The sequence below is a fragment of the Tachypleus tridentatus genome, chromosome 13, assembly GCF_004210375.1.
Source record: "Tachypleus tridentatus isolate NWPU-2018 chromosome 13, ASM421037v1, whole genome shotgun sequence".
In the NCBI taxonomy this organism is placed as follows: domain Eukaryota; kingdom Metazoa; phylum Arthropoda; class Merostomata; order Xiphosura; family Limulidae; genus Tachypleus; species Tachypleus tridentatus.
The window spans coordinates 199,348,493-199,373,594 of record NC_134837.1 but is presented as its reverse complement, the minus strand read 5'-3'; the positions used below and the strand labels follow the sequence as shown (position 1 = coordinate 199,373,594).

At 36.6% G+C, this 25,102-nt stretch overlaps 1 protein-coding gene across 1 annotated transcript in view; it reads right to left on the bottom strand.

The window, feature by feature from the left end:
• Nucleotides 1-201: 201 nt before the first annotated feature.
• LOC143237877 (KH domain-containing, RNA-binding, signal transduction-associated protein 3-like) overlaps nt 202-25,102 on the bottom strand; it is a 41,264-nt gene continuing 16,363 nt past the window's right edge. Inside the window, 8 exon segments of the mRNA XM_076477580.1 lie at nt 202-1,645; nt 2,059-2,132; nt 3,029-3,078; nt 3,848-4,246; nt 5,739-5,815; nt 6,614-6,683; nt 8,962-9,078; nt 20,015-20,160. Of these exon segments, the coding sequence (XP_076333695.1) occupies nt 1,515-1,645; nt 2,059-2,132; nt 3,029-3,078; nt 3,848-4,246; nt 5,739-5,815; nt 6,614-6,683; nt 8,962-9,078; nt 20,015-20,158 (1,062 nt within the window). The 5' untranslated portion in view covers nt 20,159-20,160 and the 3' untranslated portion in view covers nt 202-1,514.

Below are 25,102 nucleotides of genomic sequence, written 5' to 3'. Positions count from 1 at the left end.
TTTCCAGACTGTATGACTGTCGTCATCTAGGAAGGACTATTCGACAGAAGGTATTTGATTTAGCACTCGAGCTTCTTTGAATTTGGTTTTTAGAAAATATTCATTTGGAACAAGAAAACGACGATAAATATTACACAGAAATAGACAGAACTTCCATGAAATCAGATAGCTGATATCAGGTTGATGAAAGTTGTTTATTAGGGTGAAATTGTTTTTTGTCACAAGTAAATATAAAACGTCAATGACAAACTAAAATTAGTGTTCATAATGCGAAGAATCTCGTGTTTAGATGTTTATTACAAAACCACTGGATGTTTGAAACACACTACATCTTCCATATCCCATACCTACGAAGCCTTTGCACACTTTCAGTGTTCATCATGCCTCCTTTTATAAGAAAGACCAACGCTCTACGTGTTATATATATAAACCAGTCTGATGAAGAACTACTGGTGAAATGTAAACCAGATCACACAAACAAGTCTTGTAATTATAATAAAATTTCTTTAAGTCATCTACAAACCAGATATTTTGGGAAGAAATATTGTTAACTCCTTTTAAGTATACTGAACGCCGTTAGTTTGTTGACTAAATAGTTAAGTTTGAGGTCTAACAAAACTTGTTTTGTGACTGGAGATCCTATGTTTACATAATAAAAAGGAAATAGAGTAATGAATAAATTGTGGTAAATTTACGTCAGTCTTGTAAAGCAGTCATTTCTTCAACTATCTGGATCCACAAACTTATTTTTATCATAAACGGAAACAATTTCATTACTCACATCGTTTGGTTCTAATTTCTAGTCATTTGGTATCAGAATACAATATATTGTTAACTGTGGACCTAGCATATTGAAAACGATGTGCTCTTGTATCAGAGACTACAGTGATGCTGTAAATATACAGTTACAGTAAACTTCTTGTCCGAAAGATGATGACAGCTATCACGTTTGAGCTCTGATTAACTTAGAAAAGCAACAAAACCTAAGAGTTTGGGTAATACTGGTGTTGGCAGGAGTATGTGGGGCGGATGGTGCTGAATGTTTGAAAAATCTCGTGGTCCAGCAGATGTGATGATGTATGATAATAATTATGTTAGCACTAACAACAAAATGAACGATTAAGAATCTCTTCAGATTCATCACGCCTCTCGGGATCTTCTTAAGACAGCTTGCTTTGTACAAACACGTGATGCCATTATTTACTTGGCCTTTCCTTTCATAATGTCTAAATTAACGTAAAGTTGTTCATTTCAGTTTATTTTCACCTGTATCATTAATAAAAACAAACAAAAGAACTCTGTACAGAAAGATGAAAACGTCAGCTACACAAAATTTGATTGGTCGGTCTTGTTTTGTATTCCAACTACGAAAAATCTAATTGGTTGAGTGTGGGTAGAGGTTGTAAGCTATTGTCTTCATTGCCCAGTGTTACACATCTGTCGTTTGACTCTACCTTTCTTGCTAAGCTTCATCAAATTGGTCACTGGCCACTCATGTCCAAACAGTGTGATGTTTAAAAGTGTGGACGACCAACAGAAGGATATGGATGATCTCGACATGAATGTCGGAACGAAGCTTTGGGAGTTACAGGTGGTCCTTTGTGAGTTACAGGTGGTCCTTTATGTATCACTGGGATTATCCACTCTGAAGCCACAAAAAAGAGAAACTTTAAAAACAAGAAATGTTATGTTTACGGTGTGTATTTCAGAGTGGGATATTTATTTAGTGATAATTATGATGAATGTCGTATTGAGTCTTTTAACCACTGTGTACATTAATTATATTGCATGTCGTATTAGGACTTTTAACAGCAGTGAGCATTATAATGTATGTTGTATTAGGGCTTTTAACCTTCATTGAAGCAGTTGTTAAATCTAACTACTGGGTTAATCGCACTTACCTTTACTGAACCAGTTCTTAATCCTTCTTCTTGTTATATTTAGACCACTTCATCAAGATTGTAGAGCTAATCAAACATACTTTTATCAAACCCATTGTAAAATCAGTATTTTTGAAATACCTAGGCCTCATCATGAACATACATTAACCAGGCTTACCTTCATTAACTCTTGTGTTATACATTTCTTCTGTTTCGTAAAAACCAGAGGAAGTATACTGGTTCTCATCGAAGCTGGAATATAATTAAAAAAATTAGCTCCTCAAACTAGAGTGTAATTTTGAATCCAACCTGAAATAATAATTTTAAATTCTTGGTTGTAAATACTGGCTTTATTTTATTTTTTATATTCTATGTACTTAAAATTACAATTGGATGTTGGCTCTTATTATTGTTGGCTTTGTGTCACAGTTTACCAGGTGATATTGAAAAGTTTACCTCTGAGATCTTTTTCTCATTGTAAATTCAGATATTTATAATAAATTAATCAGTCAGGTTTCTTCCAAACTATGCATATAATATTCAATTCAGAATAAGAAAACAGTTGGACGACGTATGGTATTTGAAATTACTTTGACTATCTTGTAATTTTATATGCTTGTCTAAACTACAGCATCTAAACCCAAAATGGGAAAATAATACATACGTAGTCTTCTCTGTCAAAAACCTTCACCGTCTTATAGTTTGTTTTTTATTACAAACTAAAAAATTGCACAATATTTTACCATCTGCCAGTAGACTAACTAACAACGAATAGGGTAATTGACAGTCTTACAGCTCTTTAGTTGAAAATTGACATTTGAAAGTTAGGACTATGTCCAGTCATTCTACTCCTAATACTTTTAGCACCAACTTTAATAAGGATGCTTATTCGAACCCAATATCTAACGAAAATACTAAAGATCCTCCTCTTGCATGATGTAGATAACAAGTACAAGTGTTTCTAGAACTGTTCAAATGTAAATACGAAATTATAATGGCGGAAAAATAATTAAAGATTAATGATCGGAAACAAAAGGCCCTAAAGTAAGATATTACTTCAGATTATACAAAGTAAAAACTAGGTCCTCTTCTCTACCTCTGTCTTAACCACTTTTGACTTCCATTCACAAAAGGTGAACCCAACCAACCTGAAAGGTGAATAATCCTTGTCGATCGTTCGGTACCCCTCGATGTAGTCCTGGAAGATACAACTAATTAGTGTTGTTGCATAGGTGGATTAACCTTAATCCTTTGTTTCTATAATACAAATTCCCACTAGAAAGATATGTTTAAAATAATGATGATACGTTTATAAAACTTATTGATCCATTTCAGAATGCATTACACCTATTGATATAATAATGCATAATTACCAAACTTACTATTTATAACCTATTAAACCTATGGATGTAATAATATATAATTACCAAACTTACTATTTATAACATATTAAACCTATGACTATAATAAAACATAATTACCAAACTTACTATTTATAAAATATTAAACCTATGGATATAATAATACATAATTGCCAAACTTACTATTTATAACATATTAAACCTATGGATATAATAATATATAATTTCCAAACTTACTATTTATAACATATTAAACCTATGACTATAATAAAACATAATTACCAAACTTACTATTTATAACATATTAAACCTATGGATATAATAATACATAATTGCCAAACTTACTATTTATAACATATTAAACCTATGGATATAATAATACATAATTGCCAAACTTACTATTTATAACATATTAAACCTATGGATATAATAATACATAATTGCCAAACTTACTATTTATAACATATTAAACCTATGACTATAATAATACATAATTACCAAACTTACTATTTATAACATATTAAACCTATGACTATAATAATACATAATTACCAAACTTACTATTTATAACACATAAAACCTATGACTATAATAATACATAATTACCAAACTTATTAATCCATTTTTGATTCCTCTCAATTCAGCTTGGGTGCATAACTGTCGCTGATTTTTTTCTGTTACCATTGGCTCGCTAGGCGGTGCTAGTGAAATACCTTCTTGGTAAATGCAACGCTTCAGTGGAAGACATATACTTCGAAGTCCATCACCACGTGGTATTATACGCTTAGGATGTAATAGTCCACCAATTAACCTATCTTCTCCATTCAGCAGTTCATAAGGATACAGAGTCGTAGGTTGCCTGGAAGTCTGTAATATGAACGTTTTTTCGCCACCAGGTGGAAGTGTTGGTTGCTCCTTGCTATCGATTGTACGATCGTGTTGTTTGATTTTATTCAAAGTTGCAAGCTCTCTTAGCTGTTTCTGGCGTATTTCGTCATAATAGTCCTGTAACAATTAACAGGTAATTAAAAACTAAACATACTGTTACTCAACAAAATACACACAACACTTAAAACTATTAAACATCGTAATAGTTCTGTAACAATCCACAGGTTATTAGAAACTAAACATAATGTTACTCAACAAAATACACACAACACTTAAAACTATTAAACATCGTAATAATTCTGTAACAATCCACAGGTTATTAGAAACTAAACATAATGTTACTCAACAAAATACACACAACACTTAAAACTATTAAACATCGTAATAGATCTGTAACAATCCACAGGTTATTAGAAACTAAACATAATGTTACTCAACAAAATACACACAACACTTAAAATTATTATACATCGTAATAGTCCTGTAACAATTAACAGGTTATTAAAAACTAAACATAATGTTACTTAACAAAATACACACAATACTTAATACTATTATATATGTAATAGTCATGTAACAATCAACAGGTTATTGTGTTTTATGTGTGTTTTTCTTTTAGCAAAGCCACAAAGGCTATCTGCTCAGCCCACCGAGGGGAATCGAACCCCTGATTTTAGCGTTGTAAATCCGGAGACATACCGCTGTACTAGCGGGGGGCAACAGGTTATTAAAAACTAAACACACTGTTACTCAACAAAATACACCCAACACCTAAAACTATTATACATCGTAATAGTCCTGTAACAATCAATAGGTGATTAAAAACTAAACATATCATTATTTAACGACAACAAAATTTTATTTTTAAATTCGAATGTTTCGGAATGATTTATTCAATTATTAGTGAAAACTTGACTGAGTTACGAAGGTCTTTATTACTAAAATGATAATATAATAACATAATCACTAGTTTATTTAGTTATTAGGAAACATGTTAAATGGATGGATAAAACAATGTTTATAAACTTATATTACACAACATGCTTTAAAAAAACAATTATACATGAAGAAATATTCCTTTTACTTTTACTTCACATACGACCCAGAAAAAGTATTGCTTTCGATGTCGTCCGGACTAAGTATTGCCGGGTAATGTGGACGCTCGACTCATAATTTTAGAGTCGCGGGTTCGAATTCCCGTCACACCAAAGATGCTCGTCCCTTTCAGCCATGGGGCATTATAACGTTCCGTCAATCGCACTATTCGTTGGTAAAAGAGTAGCTCAAATGTTGGCGATGGGTGGTGTTGACTAGCTGCCTTCCCTGTACTCTTTACATTGCTAAATTAGTGGAAGCTAACGCAGATAGCCCACGTGTAGCTTTGCGTGAAATTAAAAAAAAAAAACAATAGATATCATCCAGTCTCCGACATTTCCTCCTGAAGAAAAAATATTTTTAATATTAACAGTCTCTAATATTTTCTAAACTTCTTCCAGAAGGTTCTAGAAATGTATTTTTATGTTACTGAACCACAGACATCACCATTAGTGATTACTGGGACTAGAAAAGGATCCAGTTGCGTCAATAAAAGGGCACAGTAAATACTTACTGGTACAAGGAATGGTTTCAGTCGGGCCAGAGCTAGGGCCATACGTGAGTAAGCTTCGGCTGCTGGGGCAGAAGCTGTTATTTCCACGTGCAAGTCTTCTCGTAGGTAAGAATATTTCCACGTGCAAGTCTTCTCGTAGGTAAGAATATTTCCACGTGCAAGTCTTCTCGTAGGTAAGAATATTTCCACGTGCAAGTCTTCTCGTAGGTAAGAATATTTGCTGTTATTTCCACGTGCAAGTCTTCTCGTAGGTAAGAATATCTCCACGTGCAAGTCTTCTCGTAGGTAAGAATATTTCCACGTGCAAGTCTTCTCGTAGGTAAGAATATTTCCACGTGCAAGTCTTCTCGTAGGTAAGAATATTTGCTGTTATTTCCACGTGCAAGTCTTCTCGTAGGTAAGAATATCTCCACGTGCAAGTCTTCTCGTAGGTAAGAATATTTCCACGTGCAAGTCTTCTCGTAGGTAAGAATATTTCCACGTGCAAGTCTTCTCGTAGGTAAGAATATTTGCTGTTATTTCCACGTGCAAGTCTTCTCGTAGGTAAGAATATCTCCACGTGCAAGTCTTCTCGTAGGTAAGAATATTTCCACGTGCAAGTCTTCTCGTAGGTAAGAATATTTCCACGTGCAAGTCTTCTCGTAGGTAAGAATATTTGCTGTTATTTCCACGTGCAAGTCTTCTCGTAGGTAAGAATATCTCCACGTGCAAGTCTTCTCGTAGGTAAGAATATTTCCACGTGCAAGTCTTCTCGTAGGTAAGAATATTTCCACGTGCAAGTCTTCTCGTAGGTAAGAATATTTGCTGTTATTTCCACGTGCAAGTCTTCTCGTAGGTAAGAATATCTCCACGTGCAAGTCTTCTCGTAGGTAAGAATATTTCCACGTGCAAGTCTTCTCGTAGGTAAGAATATTTGGGGTCTTCTAGTTAGCGAAGCTCTTCTTCCTAACAAAACACGAACAACAAATTTGAATAAAAACACGAAGAATTGCTAATCACATACTGTCCAAGATATTCCTTCGAACTAAAAGACGAATATCTAGTAAATGAAACAAGTTTACCTCGTCCTGATATTATAGTCCTATATCTAAAACCACGAGACATGATTTAAAGAATTGTTTTTGTTTCGTTTCCTGTAACTTTACTTTCATTAAACTCGACTTATAATTACTATGGCCAAAGGTATATAAACTTCAGTATAGTTACCGTCACAATTCAGTTCTTTTCTTGAATGTATTTAACAAGCAGACGTGACGAACGAAAACTGAGTTTAAATTTGTAAATAAAGAGAAGTATTTGAAATGTGCCATTGATAAACATGGTAACTGAAATAAGTCAGTAAACAATGGAAGTGAAATATGTATTAGGAAACACTGGTATTCAAAATGTGTCACTACACATTAGCACTAGAAATGTGGTAGTGAACAGTTGTAATTGAAATATTCCAGTTATATTAATTGAAATTTTAAATCGCCTTCTAGACAGAGCACATTGGTTCTGAGTAAGCTATGGAACTGCTCCAAGCTTCCATTAGCAGTGACGTACAGATTTTAATGTACTGAAATACTATGTAAATAAGCTAGTCACATGAGATGTAATCTCGTGGTCTAACCACTAAATAAAAAAAACCTGTCTTGATCTTAAGCATGTTAGTTAACGAGATCCAAGTAGAACATATTATAATTATTGTTGTTCGATATTATTATTGATCTTAAATTGGTTCAGTGATTGTTGTTGATGTTTGTTTTATGTTTATGAATTAGGTTTCTTCCTCTTCTAGTTCTATTTCCTTATTCCCTTATTTATTGAAATTATTGATATATCTTAATAACTTATTGCTTATTAACACTCATATTTAAAGAAACAAAGAGCTGGTAAAAATCTGTGCCAGCCCAAGACTTGATATAAGTTATAAAACTTATGTTCTAATCATTCAGAAGTTTTATTTTGAATTTATTTTGTCATTACAGTTCAACCTAGGTGTTTTGTTTTATTTTATTACACAGTGGAAGAATAAACGTGTCGATAAAGAACAACAGTAGTAAAAACGTATCGACAAAGAACAACAGTAGTAAAAACGTATCGACAAAGAACAACAGTAGTAATAGAAACGTGTCGACAAAAAACAATAGTAGCAGTAGAAACATATCGGTACACAACAGTATTAGAAACGTGTCATAAAAGATGTGTCTCAAATGATATTACCACAGTGGCTCATGCTTGGAAATAAACACAGTAAACACGTTTTACTTTGCAACTTCTATTTCTTAAAATGAATCTGAAAATTTTAAGAGATGTGTAAAATAATTAACGTATTACTCATTCAATCTACAGTGTTTTATGTTCAACTCTAATGGTCATTGTTTGATCTGTTGAGTTTTAATTATGCTATAAAAACAACTGAACAGTTAAGCTTCTGGGTGTATTGTGGAAACATTTTGTAAGCTAAGTAATTGGTTCTTAGTCATTTAAGACACCTTATTAACGTCACACAGTACCAGGATGACATGTTAACACTCACAGTACTTAAGTATCGTGCAGGAGTTACCTACTCTAGTTGTCCTTAATTTTAAACTGATTCACTAGAGGGAAGACTATTCCAATAGAACAATGGAATTTGACTGCTACTTTTATAATGCTCCCACAGCACTAAATTGAGGAAAAGTGTATTGATGCAATGCGAATGCTGAAACACCTCATCCACAATTCGACATGAAAACTACTGGGTCACAACTAAGCATTGAACTGTTATGGGGATTTCTAAAGCCTACAAATCTGGTTAGTTGTGTATGAGGCAGGATATGCCCAGATGTGTAGGAAGTTCGACTCATAATCTAGGAGACACGGGTTTGAATTCCTGTTACACCAAATATGCTCTATCTTTTCAGCCATGGGGCATTACAATGTTACGGTAAATCCCACTATTTGTTCGCAAAAGAGTAGCCCAAGAGCTGACGGTGGATAGTTATGACGAGCTGCCTTCCGTCTAGTATTACACTGTTAAATTGGGGACAGCTAGAGCAGATAGCTCTCGTCCAGCTTTATGTGAATTTCAATAACAAACAAACAATAGTGGTGTTTGAATCTCTACTTCCTAACGTAAGATTATTTGCCACGGAAATTCTGCTAAATCAATAATCAAATACAATATTCGTGTCACTTCTACCTTATATGCAAACATTCAATAAATTGTCATGGAATAAATCTATATTTCAAAACTAACCTTGTTTTTATCTCTCATTGAACCTTTACCAAGTACGGCCATTTTTGTCTGAGTATCTTCTTGTAACTGCTTCAGAGAATTGCCTTTTGGTCCAAGTAATTTACCTACAAAGTTAAACTAAAAAACACCAACAGATAGTGACGAGTTTATAAATAATATAATAATTGTGTTTTACTATTTTGATTATATAATAAAATATATTAAATAATTACATAAACATCACATGTCATTATCCGTCACAAATAAACAAATAATCAGAACAGAACATCACATAATAAGTTGAGAATAAAAATTAAAATGTTACTCTATAATGTAAGTTCCAGCTTCGAAATTACAACAAATGAAGTACTAGAATACAACACGTAACTTTGTAACTTGAGTAGACATCTTGAAATTAATGATAAACAAATAGCCAAAAGACAATCATAGAAAGAATATAAAGAAAACAAGAAGAAAAACCCAGTTGTTACCCTTCTACAGTACCTACACCCCCTGGTACAGAGGACACGAAGAAAGACTCCACTTGTTACACTCGTACAGTAACTACACTACCTGGTATAAAGAACAAGAAGAAAGACCTCAGTTCTTACACTTGTATAGTACCTACACCACCTGGTATAAGAAACAAAAAGAAAGAACCAGTTGTTGCTCTTGTATAGTACCTAAAACACCTGATATAGAGAACAAGAAGAAAGATCCTAGTTGTTATACTCGTACAGTACCTACACCACCTGATAAAGAGAACAAGAAGAAAGACCCCAGTTGTTACACGCGTACAGTACCTACATCACCTGGTACAGAGAACAAGAAGAAAACCCCCAGTTGTTACATTTCTACAGTACCTACACCCTCTGGTACAGAGAAAAAAAGAAAGACCCCAGTTCTTACGCTCGTACAGTACCTACACCACCTGGAACAGAGAACAAGAAGAAAGACCCCAGTTGTTACACTCGTACAGTACCTACACTACCTGGTACAGAGAACAAAGAGAAAGACACCATTCGTTACACTTATAAATACCTACACCGCCTGGTATAGAAGACACGACGAAAGACCCCAGTTCTTACACTCGTACAGTACCTACACCGCCTGGAAAATAGAACAAGAATAAAGACCCCAGTTGTAACACTTGTACAGTACCTACATCATCTGGTACACAGAACAATAAGAAAGATACCAGTTGTTTCACTTATACAGTATATACACCTCTTGGTATAAAGGACAAGAAGAAAGACCCCAGTTGTTACACTTGTACAGTACCTACACCCTCTGGTACAGAGAACAAAAAGAAAAACACCAGTTGTTACACTTGTACAGAACCTACACCTTCTGGTACAGAGAACAAAAAGAAAAACCCCAGTTGTTACACTTGTACAGTACCTACACCATCTGGTAGAGAGAACAATAACAAAGATCCCAGTTGCTACACTCGTACAGTAACTACACCACCTAGTACAGAGAACAAGAAGAAAGACCCTAGTTGTTACAATTGTACAGTACCTACACTACCTGGTACACAGGACAAAAAGAAAGACCCAAGTTGTTACACTCGTACAGTACCTACATTACCTGGTATAAAGGACAAAAAGAAAGACGCCAGTTCTTACACTCGTACAGTACCTACTCCGCCTGGAACATAAAACAAGAAGAAAACCCCAGTTGTTACATTTCTACAGTACCTACACCCTGTGGTACAGAGAAAAAAGAAAGACCCCAGTTCTTACACTCGTACAGTACCTACTCCGCCTGGTATAGAGGACACGAAGAAAGACCCCAGTTCTTACACTCGTACAGTACCTACTCCGCCTAGAACATAGAACAAGAAGAAAGACCCCAGTTGTAACACTTGTACAGTACCTACATCATCTGGTACACAGAACAATAAGAAAGATCCCAGTTGTTTCACTTATACAGTATATACAACTCCTGGTATAAAGGACAAGAAGAAAGACCCCAGTTTTTACACTTGTACAGTACCTACACCACTGAGTATAGACGACACGTAGAAAGAGCCCAGTTCTTACACTCATACAGTACCTACACCCTCTGGTACATAGAACAAAAAGAAAGACACCAGTTGTTACACTTGTACAGTACCTACACCACCTGGAACAGAGAACAAGAAGAAAGACCCCAGTTGCTACACTCGTATAGTAACTACACTACCTGGTACAGAGAACAAGAAGAAAGACCCTAGTTGTTACAATTGTACAATACTTACACCACCTGGTATACAGGAAAACAAGAAACACCCAAGTTCTTACACTCGTACAGTACATATTCCTTCTGATATAGAGAACAAGAAGAAAGACCCCAGTTGCTACACTCGTACAGTAACTACACTACCTGGTAGAGAAGACAAGAAGAAAGACCACAGTTGTTACACTTGTACAGTACCTACAAACTCTGGTACATAGAACAAAAAGAAAGACCCCACTTGTTACACTCGTTCAGTAACTACACCACCTGGAACAGAGAACAAGAAGAAAGACCCCAGTTGTCACACTTATATAGTATCTACACTACCTGGTATAGAGAACAAGAAGAAAGACACAAGTTCTTACACTCGTACAGTACCTACCCAGCCTGGAATATAGAACAAGAAGAAAAACCCCAGTTCTTACATTTGTACAGTACCTATACCTCATGATATAGAGGACAAGAAGAAAGACCCCAATTCTTACACTCGTCCAGTACCTAAACCACCTTGTATAGAAGACGAGAAGAAAGACCCTAGTTGTTACACTTGTACAGTACCTACACTACCTGGTACACAGGACAAAAAAAAAGACCCAAGTTGTTACATTCGTACAGTTTTTACAAAACCTTGTATAGAGGACAAGAAGAAAGAGCCAAGTTGTTACACTCCTACACTACCGACACCACCCAGTATAGAGGAGAGCAAGAAATACCCAAGTTGTTACACTCGTACAGTACCTATACCTCCTGGTATAGAAGACAAGAAGAAAGACCCCAGTTCTTACACTCGTCCACCACCTACACCACCTGGTATGGAGGACGAGAAGAAAGACCCTAGTTGTTCCACTTGTACAGTACCTACACCATCTGGTAGAGAGGACAAGAAGAAAGACTCAAGTTGTTACACCCATACAGTACCTACACCTTCTGATACAGAGAAAAATAAGAAAGATCCCAGATTTTACACTTATACAGTATCTACTCCATCTGATACAGAGAACAAGAAGAAAGACCCCAGTTCTTAGACTCGTACAGTACCTACCCCGCCTGGAACATAGAACAAGAAGAAAAACCCCAGTTGTTACATTTCTACAGTACCTATACCTTCTGGTATAAAGGACAAGAAGAAAGACTCCAGTTCTTACACTCGTACAGTACCTACTCCAGCTGGAATATAGAACAAGAAGAAAAACCCCAGTTGTTACGTTTGTACAGTACGTATACCTTCTGGTATAGAGGACAAGAAGAAAGACACCAGTTCTTACACTCGTACAGTACCTACACCCTCTGGTACATAGAACAAAAAGAAACACCCCAGTTGATACATTCGTACAGTACCTACACCAGCTGGAACAGAGAACAAGAAGAAAGACCCCAGTTGTTACACTCGTACAGTGCTTACAGCACCTGATACAGATAACGAGAAGAAAGACCCTAGTTGTTCCAATTGTACAGTACCTACACTACCTGGTACATAGGACAAAAAAAAACACCCAAGTTGTTACATTCGTACAGTACCTCCACCACCTGGTACAGAGAACAAGAAAAAAGACACCATTTGTTACACTTGTAAATACCTACTTTGCCTCGAACATAGAAAAAGAAGAAAAACCCCAGTTGTTACACTTGTACAGTACCTACACCATCTGGTAGAGAGAACAATAAGAAAGATTCCATTTGTTTCACTTATACAGTATATACAACTCCTGGAATATAGAACAAAAAGAAATACCGCAGTTGTTACACTCGTTCAGTAACTACCCCGCCTGGAACATAGAACAAGAAGAAAAACCCCAGTTGTTACATTTGTACAGTACCTATACCTTCTGGTATAAAGGACAAGAAGAAAGACTCCAGTTCTTACACTCGTAAGGTACCTACACCAACTGGTATAGAGGACACGAAGAAAGACCCCAGTTATTTCACTCGTACAGTACCTACTCCAGCTGGAATATAGAACAAGAAGAAAAACCCCAGTTGTTACGTTTGTACAGTACGTATACCTTCTGGTATATAGGACAAGAAGAAAGACACCAGTTCTTACACTCGTACAATACCTACACCCTCTGGTACATAGAACAAAAAGAAACACCCCAGTTGATACATTCGTACAGTACCTACACCAGCTGGAACAGAGAACAAGAAGAAAGACCCCAGTTGTTACACTCGTACAGTGCTTACAGCACCTGATACAGATAACGAGAAGAAAGACCCTAGTTGTTACAATTGTACAGTACCTACACTACCTGGTACAGAGAACAAGAAAAAAGACCCATTTGTTACACTTGTAAATACCTACTTTGCCTGGAACATAGAAAAAGAAGAAAAACCCCAGTTGTTACACTTGTACAGTACCTACACCATCTGGTAGAGAGAACAATAAGAAAGATTCCAGTTGTTTCACTTATACAGTATATACAACTCCTGGAATAGAGAACAAAAAGAAATACCCCAGTTGTTACACTCGTACAGTACCTACACCACCTGGAACAGAGAACAAAAAAAAGACCCCAGTTGTTACACTTGTACAGTAACTACACCATCTGGTACAGCGAACAACAAAAAAGACCCAATTGTCACACTTGTATACAACAACTGGTATTGAATACAAGAAGAAACATCCCAGTTATTACACTCGTACAGTGCATACACCCTCTGGTACAGAAAACAAGACGAAAGACACCAGTTGTTACCCTTATACAGTACATACACCACCTGGTACAGAGAACAAAAAGAAAGATCCCAGTTGTTTCACTTATACAGTATATACACCTCCTGGTATATAGGACACGAAGAAACACTCAGTTGCTACACTCGTACAGTACAAACACCACCTGGTACAGAGAACAAGAAGAAAGACCCCAGTTGTTACACGCGTACCGTACCGACACCACCTGGTGCAGAAAACAAGAAGAAAGATCCACTTGTTACACTTGTACAGTAACTACACCAATTGGTATAGAGGACAAGAAGAAAGACCCCAATTGTTACACTTGTACTGTACCTACACCCTGTGGTACAAAGAACAAAAAGAAACACCCCAGTTGTTACACTCGTACAGTACCTACTCCACCTCTAACAGAGAACAAGAAGAAAGACCCCAGTTGATACACTCGTACAGTGCTTACAGCACCTGATACAGAGAACAAGAATAATGACACCATTTGTTACACTTGTAAATACCTACTCCGCCTGGAACATAGAAAAAGAACAAAAACCCCAGTTGTTACACTTGTACAGTACCTACACCACCTGGTATAGTGAATTATAAGAAAGATCCCAGTTGTTTCACTTATGCAGTATATACACCTCCTGAAATAAAGGACAAGAAGAAAGACCCCAGTTTTTACACTTGTACAGTACCTACACCACCTCTAACAGAGAACAAGAAGAAACACCCCAGTTGTTACACTCGTACAGTGCTTACAGCACCTGATACAGAGAACCAGAAGTAAGACATCATTTGTTACACTTGTAAATACCTACTCCACCTGGAACATAGAAAAAGAAGAAACCCCCAGTTGTTACACTTTTACAATACCTACACCATCTGGTAGAGAGAACAATAACAAAGATCCCAGTTGCTACACTCGTACAGTAACTACACCACCTGGTACAGAGGACAAAAACAAAGACCCAAGTTGTTACACTTATACAGTATATACACCACCTGGTACAGAGGACAAAAACAAAGACCCAAGTTGTTACACTTATACAGTATATACACCACCTGGTACAGAGGACAAAAACAAAGACCCAAGTTGTTACACTTATACAGTATATACACCACCTGGTATAGAGGACAGCAAGAAACACCCACGTTGTTACACTCGTACAGTAACTACACCACCTGGTGCACAGAACATATTGATAGACCCCAGATGTTACACTTGTACAATACCTACACCACCTGGTACAGAGGACGCGAAGAAAGACCCCAATTCTTACACTCGTACAGTACCTACCCCGCCTGGAACATAGAACAAGAAGAAAAACCCCAGTTGTTACATTTGTACAGAACTTATACCTCCTGGTATAGAGGAAAAGAAGAAAGACCCAGTTCTTACACTCGTCCAGTACCTACACCACCTGGTATAGAGGACGAGAAAAAAGACTCAAGTTGTTACACTCATATAGTACCTACACCTTCTGGTACAGAGAAAAATAAGAAAGATCCCAGATTTTACACCTATACAGTACCTACTCCATCTGATACAGAGAACAAGAAGAAAGACCCCAGTTGTTACACATGTACAGTACCTTCATTACCTGATAAAGAGAACAATAAGAAAGATCCCAGTTGTTACACTTATACAGTATATACACCTCCTGGTATAGAGGACAAGTAGAAAGACCCCAGTTGTTACACTCGTACAGTACCAACTCCACCTGGTATAGAGGACACGAAGAATGACCCCAGTTCTTTCACTCGTACAGTACCTACTCCGCCTGGAACATAGAACAAGAAGAGAAACCCCAGTTGTTACACTCGTACAGTAACTACACTACCTGGTACAGAGAACAAGAGGATAGACCCTAGTTGTTACACTTGTACAGTACCTACACCATCTGGTATAGAGGACAAGAAGAAAGACCCCAGCTGTTACATTTGTACAGTAATTACACTACCTGGTACAGAGGACAAGAAGAAAGACCCCAGCTGTTACATTTGTACTTTACCTACACCCTCCGGTACAGAAAACAAGACGAAAGACCCCAGTTGACACACTTCTACAGTACCTACACCACCTGGTACAGCGAAAAATAAAAAATCCAGGTTTTTACACTTATACAGTACCTACTCCATCTGATACAGAGAACAAGAAGAAACACCCCAGTTGTTACACTTGTACAGTACCTACACCACCTGATATAGAGAACAATAAGAAATATCCCATTTGTTACACTTATACAGTATATACACCTCCTGGAATAGAGGACAAGAAGAAAGACCCCAGTTGTTACACTCGTACAGTACCTACACCCTCTGGTACAAAGAACCAAAAGAAACACCCCAGTTGTTACAATCGTACAGTACCTACACCACCTCGAACAGAGAACAAAAAGAAACACCCCAGTTGTTACACTCGTACAGAGCTTACAGCACCTGATACAGAGAACAAGAAGAAAGACCCTAGTTTTTACAATTGTACAGCACCTACACTAATTGGTGCATAGGACAAAATACCCAGTTGTTACATTTACACACTACCTATACTTCCTGATATAGAGGACAAGAAGAAAGACCCTAGTTCTTACACTCGTCCAGTACCTAAAACACCTGGTATAGAGGAAGAGAAGAAAGACCCTTGTTGTTACACTTGTACAGTATTTACAACTCCTGGTATAGAGGACAACAAGAAAGACCCCAGCTGTTACACTTGTACAGTACCTATACCCTCTGGTACGGAGAACAAAAAGATAAACCCCAGTTGTTACACTTGTACAGTACCTATACCCTCTGGTACGGAGAACAAAAAGATAAACCCCAGTTGTTACACTTGTACAGTACCTACACCACCTGGTACACAGAACAATAAGAAAGATCCCAGTTGTTACACTTATACAGTACCGACTCCATCTGATACAGAGAACAAGAAGAAAGACACCAGTTGTTGCACTTGTATAGTAATTACGCCACCTGATATAGAGTACAAGAACAAAGACCCCAGTTGTTACACTTGTACAGTACCTACACCCACAGGTACAGAGAACAAAACGAAAGACCCAAGTTGTTACACTCGAACAGTATCTACACCACCTGGTACAGAGAAAAATAAGAAAGATCCCAGTTGTTTCACTTATACAGTACCTACTCCATCTAATACAGAGAACAAGAAGAAAGACACCAGTTGTTGCAATTGTATAGTATTTACACCACCTGATATAGAGAACAAGAAGAAAGACCCCAGTTGTTACACTTGTACAGTACCTACACCCACTGGTACAGAGAACAAAAAGAAAGACCCCAGTTGTTACACTCGTACAGTACCTACAACACCTGGGAGAGAGAACAGGAAGAAAGACCCCAGTTGTTACACTCGGACAGTGCTTACAGCACTTGATACAGAGAACAAGAAGAAAGACCTTAGTTGTTACAATTGTACAGTAACTACACTACCTGGTACATAGGACAAAAGAAAGACCCAAGTTGTTACACTCGTACAATATTAACACCTCCTGGTCCAGAGAACAAAAAGAAAGACACCATTTGTTACACTTGTACAATACCTACTTCGCCTGGAACATAAAAAACAAAGTAAAACTCCAGTTGTTACACTTGTACAGTACCTACACCATCTGGTACAGAGAACAATAAAATAGATCACAGTTGTTTCACTTATACAGTATATTCACCTCCTGGTATAGAGGACAAGAAGAAAGGCCCCAATTGTTACAATCGTATCGTACATACACCACCTGGAACAGAGAAGAAGAAGAAAGACCCCAGTTGTACACTTGTACAATATTTACACCTCCTGGTATAGAGGACAAGAAAAAAGACCCCAGCTGTTACACTTGTACACTACCTACACCCTCTGGTACAGAGAACAAGAAGAAAGACCCCACTTGTTACACTAGGACAGTGCTTACAGCACTTGATACAGAGAACAAGAAGAAAGACCTCAGTTGTTACACTTGTACAGTACCTAACCCCTCTGGTACGGAGAACAGAAAGAAACACCCCAGTTGTTTCACTCGTACAGTACCTACACCACCTCGAACAGAGAACAAGAAGAAAGACCCCAGTTGTTTCACTCGTACAGTACCTACACCACCTCGAACAGAGAACAAGAAGAAAGACCCCAGTTGTTACACTCGTACAGTGCTTACAGCACCTGTTACAAAGAAGAAGAAGAAAGACCTTAGTTTTTACAATTGTACAGCACCTACACTACTTGGTGCATAGGACAAAAAAAAACCCAGTTGTTACATTTATACAGTACCTATACTTCCTGATATAGAGGACAAGAAGAAAGAACCCAGTTCTTACACTCGTCCAGTACCTACACCACCTGGTATAGAGGAAGGGAAGAAAGACCCTATTTGTTACACTTGTACAGTATTTACAACTCCTGGTATAGAGGACAAGAAGAAACACCCCAGCTGTTACACTTGTACAGTACCTACACCACCTGGTATAGAGGACACTAAGAAAGTCCACAGTTCTTACACTTGTACAGTACCTACAACTCCTGGTACAGAGAACAAGAAGAAAGACAACATTTGTCACACTTTTACAGTACCTACTCCGCCTGGAACATAGAACAAGAAGAAAAACTTTAATTGTTACATTTGTACAGTACCTACACCTGGTATAGAGGACAAGAAGAAAGACCCAGTTGTTACACTTTTACAGTTCCTACACCACCTGGTACAGAGAACAATAAGAAAGACCTTAGTTGTTACAATTGTACAGTACCTACACTACCTGGTACATAGGACAAAATGAAAGACCCAAGTTGTTACACTCGTACAATATTAACACCTCCTGGACCAGAGAACAAAAAGAAAGACACCATTTGTTACACTTGTACAATACCTACTTCGCCTGGAACATAGAAAACAAAGTAAAACCCCAGTTGTTACACTTGTACAGTACCTACACCATCTGGTACAGAGAAGAATAAGAAAGATCACAGTTGTTTCACTTATACAGTATATTCACTTCCTGGTATAGAGGACAAGAAGATAGTCCCCAGTTGTTACACTTGTACAGTACCTACACCCTCTGGTACAGAGAACAAAAAGAAAGGCCCCCTATTGTTACACTCGTACAGTACATACACCACCTGGAACAGAGAAGAAGAAGAAAGACCCCAGTTGTTACACTTGTACACTACCTACACCCTCTGGTACAGAGAACAAAAAGATAGACACCAGTTGTTGAACTTGTATAGTACCTGCACCACCTGATATAAAGAACAAGAAGAAAGACCCCAGTTGTTAAACTCGTACAGTACCTACACCACCTGGTGCAGAGAACAAGAAAGACCAACATGTTACACTTGTACAGTAACTACACCATTTGTTATAGAGAACAAGAAGACAGATCCCAGCTGTTACACTTGTACAGTATCTTCACCACCTGGAACATAGAACAAGAAGAAAGATCCCAGTTGTTACACTCGTACAGTGCTTACACCACCTGGTACAGAGAATAAGACGAAAAACCCCAGTTGTTACACGCGTACAGTACCTACACTACCTGATATAGATGACAAGAAGACCCCAGTTGTTACACTTGTTCAGTACCTACACTGACTACCGTGTTTCTCCGATAATAAGACCTACCCATAAAATTAGACCTAGTGTGATTTTTGGGGATAGTTTTAATATAAGCCCTACCCTTAAAATAAGCCCTAGTTAAGAATGGCAGGAAGAGGAAAGAAATAAAAAAAATTAATTTATTAATTAATTTAATATTTAGTTAATTAGTTTGTTTAAGTATTAATCAGTTAGTTTAATAGTTTAATAATAGTTTATTTTAAATGGTTAGTTTAATAGTTTTACTTTGTAACTTCATTTTTTTAATATATCAAAATAAGACTTCCCTCGAAAATAAGCCCTAGTGTCATATTTTGGAGTGAAAATTAATATAAGCCCTGTCTTATTTTCGGAGAAACACTGCAGTATATAAAATGGTTAGTCTTATAAAATATCGACATGCAAATATCTATCTGCATGGACTATTTCATTTGTTTGTGAGTTTCTTTCTGATTTTTTTTACTGGTATAATGCACTTAACGACAGAGTTCGTAAGAAAATAACTAGAAATGTAAAGAACTAAAACAAACTCCAAAACATCATCTCTTTATGTGATCTTGAATTGATTTAAAAGTACATTACTTACATTAGGATGATCTTTGACTGGAATTAACACTTTTACTTGAAGTTTAATTGGTCGACCTTTGTGAATTTCAATTAGATATTGGGAGGAGCTTCTGATGTGGTTGGTTGCTTCATTTCCCGCCATACCACCGTTGTAGCTTTCCATTTCTGTGCAGAAAAAAACTAATGTATCTATAATTAAATCATTATCGGGAAAGTGTATTTGTTTTGAGTGAAAATAAACTTGAAACTTTTGAAAAATATAACAAGTAATTAAATTCCGGTTTAATATGGTTTCATCTTGAGACCAATTTGTAATAAGGACTTATATCTTCATTTAAGAGAAAGCAATTCCCATGCAATTTTATTTTGCTTGAAAAATAACGTTTTTGAATCTTTAACCTGACTCCTAAGAATAACTTTTGTCGGCTTTTCACCTGACTTGCACCTATAAATTTAAAATGACTTCAATATTTATTGTACAAAAGGGTTCTATCTATCTTCAATCCTTTACTTAAGGCTACTGTCCACTTTTAGTTTCATTATACAAATGGTTTTTGTTAACCTCACTTGTTCTAAGGGTTTTTGGTTTTTTTACTTCACATATTCTCCTTTCAGTTTCACTTTTCACGAAAACCTAAAGAAATCTTTAACATGAAATACAGTCATTAAACAGCTGGTCCCCTCATGGTTCCTAGGTAATATCAAGCCATTTTTTAATTCACCGTATAGTAATTAATTAATTTACGTCTGTGAATATTTGGTTTGTTTTGAATTTCGCGAAAAACTACATGAGAGCTATCTGCGATATCAGTCCCTAATTTAGCAGTGTAAGATTATAGAGAAAACAGCTAGTGGTCCGAACCATTGAACGCAAACGAACTTGGCAGGGGTTTAGTTTAGAGAGAGAGAGAGATCTGGAGAATTCTCTCTCCAACTGGGGTGGTCAGGAACGTTGTGGTTCCTCTTCGTCCCCTCACATGAAATATTGTTGAACTGTACTTGGAAATTTGCCTGTATTTAACTTTCACTTCTTTAAGGTGATGAAGTGCGGTGGGACATTATAGAAATGACAGGTGAGAAAGGGGGGTGCGAGACAAAGGCGACACAGGAAAAGTGAGCCAGGCCGGAGACCGAAGTCCGAAAATTAGATACCAACTTAAAACGACCCGATTCAGGACTGGGCAAGAGTGTTGCCTTGGCTGGGATCTAAAGATTTAATGCCTGAGATTTGGATGTAGGGGGAAAACGAGAGTGCCCCGAGAAAACTCACTTTCACAGGATACACATCCCCAGCAACCAATTAGCAACCCTTATAGAATTCACTACCGCTAAAACTAACTTTATGTAACCAAAACTGTACCCGGAGGTCTGTCGTGAGATGGCAAAGAAATTGTTGGATGGGAGGACTGCATTGAGATGGTTTAGAAGTAGTTAGATTGGAGAATTGCCGTGAGATCGTGTAGAAGTTGTTAGATGGGAAGACTGCCGTGAGGTGGTGTAGAAGTTGTTAGATGGGAGGACTGCATTGAGACTGTTTAGAAATCGTTAAATAGGAGAACTGCCGTGAGATGGTGTAGAAATTGTTAGATATGTAAACTGGAGAATATTGTGAAATTTAAAGTATTCGAAGTGCAAAAACAGATACCAGAAATGTTAAGATGAAGTTCTTCGGGTGCGAGAAAATTAGCGACTTGTGGTAGGTTTGTTCGGTTCATGAAGGTAAGATGAGGGTTAAGAAATAACCGTTAAGTTACAAACAACATTTGATGAAATCTATGTGCTTATAATGGGTATTTAATAAGAAAAAGTAGGAAAAAGTGCACGTGTTCAATATGTTAATTATTAAAGATACAAGTGTATCTGTTCTGTAATAACTAAGTGACAAAAGTTATTTAATTAAATAAAAAAATATCACGTGTTTCAAACTTGTCTCTCAAATTATAACGAAACAACTTCACGAAGAAATATTTGAGCATTAAAGATAAAACGTGATGTGTTATTACACAAACACGACACCTAAATTAAGTTTGTTTTCTTGAATTTCGCGCACAGCTACTTGAAGGATATCTGTGCCAGCCGTCCCTAATTTAGCAGTGTAAGACAAGAGGGAAGGCAGCTAGTCATTACCACTCACCGCCAACTCTTGGGCTACTCTTTTACGAACGAATGGTGAAATTAACCGTCACATTATAACGCCCCCACGGCTGAAAGGGCGAGCATATTTGGTGTGACGGAAATTCGAACCAGCGACTCTCGGATTACGAGTCGACTCCTTAACCACCTGGCTATGCCGGGCCCAGTTTGTTTTTTAAGTACAAAACTACCCAATGGGCTATCTGCCCACCACAGGTGTAGAAGCTCAGTTTTTAACATCGTAAGCCTGTAAACGTATTGAGCCAGTGAAACAGTTAAGAAGAAGTTATACATTTACTTTGTTTTATTTAATTCCTTATTAGCCACCTACATTACTACTGTTATATATTGTTAAAAATGCATTTGTAATGTTAACAATAGGCCTCACGCAAACTGCAATTTTGTTCCATATTTTTCTTGGTTTGTTGTATCCCGAGGGAACAACATTAAATTTAAAGACTTACAACGTTAAGATCCGGGGTTCGATTCTATGCGGTGGTTATATCAGATAGCCCAGTGTGGCTTTGCTTTAAAAACAAACCTAACTTATTCACTCTTATTGAATATTAGGCTTCTAAAAAATACCATTTCAGATTTGTCCGTTGTTTCTCACAAGTTTACAAGTGACTGCCCTAAGAGGCTTTTCGTTTACTACCGATACTCGTCAGTTGAGCTGGACGATAATGAAAAAAAAAAGATTCACTGAAACACCATTTAATGGTGAATTTTATTTTTAACTTGAAAAGCAGAAACATAAATATCAAAATGTTATTAACAGCTGTGTTTTAAGACATTTATAAAAACATTTGATTGTCATTTAGACACGAAATCATCAAAATTTTAAAAATGCCAAACAAATACAGTTTCTGTTAGACGCAGTTCATTTATAAAGTCAAACCTATCAGTGAACGTTGCTTACATAAGATATGAGGCTGGGATGGCTCGGTGGTTAAGGCGCTCGAATCGCAATCTGAAGGCCACGGGTTTCAATCCCCATCGCACTAAACATGCTTGCCCTGTTAGCCGTGGGAGCGTTATAAGGTGACAACCAATCCCAGTATTCGTTGGTAAAAAAGTAGATGAAAAGTGGGCGGTAAGTGGTGATGACTAGCTGCCTTCACTCTGGTCTTTACACTGCTAAATTTGGGACTGCTAGCGCGGATGAACTTCGTGTAGCTGTGCGTGAAAAACAACAAAAATACACAAAGTATGAAATTTAAGAAATAAAACTGGGTTTTCCGTTGTTGTTTTCACCCAGTAATCTCATAAATAGAAACAGTAGGCCAATATTATCCTGTAGACTTTATAAAATGCTTTCTTCTTTAGTTTTAAAACAATAATTATTTCGTAGTAATATATTTTAAATGACTCGAGCGCCATCTACTTAAACCTCAAGCCATAGAATATTTTAATAAATGTGAGAAGGAACATAACATTATGTTTCAGCAGTTTATATGGAAAAAAATATTACATTAATGTGCAAGTTTAATATATTTTATAATTCTTTTAAAATATTAAATTTTCGATTAGTTAATTCTGCAAGATTTACTAGAAATTACTGAAGCTTTCGCTGGTCCCAAGATATTGGATGGAAAAACTAAAACTAAATCCAAATTTTTAAACTGATTAGCGGTTGTCATTTTAGAATTATTAAACCGCTTTCATTCGCCTCCGGGTAATGGAATCAACCAAAAGATCTAAGCTGCCTAGACTAAAACTAATTGAAACTTGGATAGAAGCTCAATCTAATTTTGTTCGATGCCACCAGGGGAGATGTTTAATCAAATACACACAACTTTGTGAACAAGACGTTGTCACACGCTGTTTGGCTCATAAATATTTATTGGTACTCGTTGAAAAACGAAATCGCTGAGATAAAATTATATTAAAAACACTTAGAACGAACGTGCGATACTTAAAAATGTTCGGTCTTTATTTATAATTGAAAAACAAATAATTTACGATCTAGTCGAAAGGCAAGTTGAACTCGTAGTTTAAAGTATGAAATTGTTTCGAAAAGTCTCCGGCTAAATATTCACTAACGACACCTTATAATTTGATAACTGTAAGATATGTCTGTTTTAAAAAGTACACTCTAAGATAGAAATCAAACTGTACATGTAATAATTAGGTTACCTACGGGTATCTTCTGAGATTATATAGTATAAACCAAATAACTTCATGCAGAAAAGTGAAACGTTACATTTGCTGACATAAATCAGTTAAATTATCAAATGTTAACGAGTCAACATAAGCGAAATGTTACTTCCGATAATTGGAGTCAGTACAAGTGAAACGTTACTTCCGATAGTTGTAGTCAGTACAAGTGAAATGTTACTTCTGATAGTAAGAGTCAGCATAAGTGAAACGTTACTTTCAATAGTAAGAGTCAGTATATGTGAAACGTTACTTCTACTGGTAGGAGTCAGTGAAAGTCAATCGTAACTTCTGTTAAAAGGAGTCAGTCAAGTGAAACGTTTGTATGATATATCCACACATGAAAATTAATATGCCAAAAATAAAGTTGAATAACTTTGTTATTTGAGATAACAACGAAAACTGAATTTAAATACAAGTATCAGACTTGTAAGTTCTGTTTTATCTATTTATTTTGTTTTATTCTTGTTTCTCTGACGAACGAACGAACTGTTACTGGTAACTCGTATCTACAAATGCTACAATAGTCTACAACTCCGAGAAACTCCTGGCTTGTTACAAAGAGCTATCTTCCAACAAAATGTAGAAACATCCCACTATGCTCAAATTGTTAAAGCTTTTAATCAAAACTTATCCAGAGTGTCTGATTGGTAGGGGAGGACCTATTAAATGAACCGATTTGCTCGATTTAACCCCTTTAGATTTTCTTTTTTGAGGCTTCTTGAAAGCAGGAGTCTATCATATATCAAACCAAAACACCTTGAATAATTGAAACATCTGATATTTAACGCTATCTTATCTACCAATATTGCTCTGT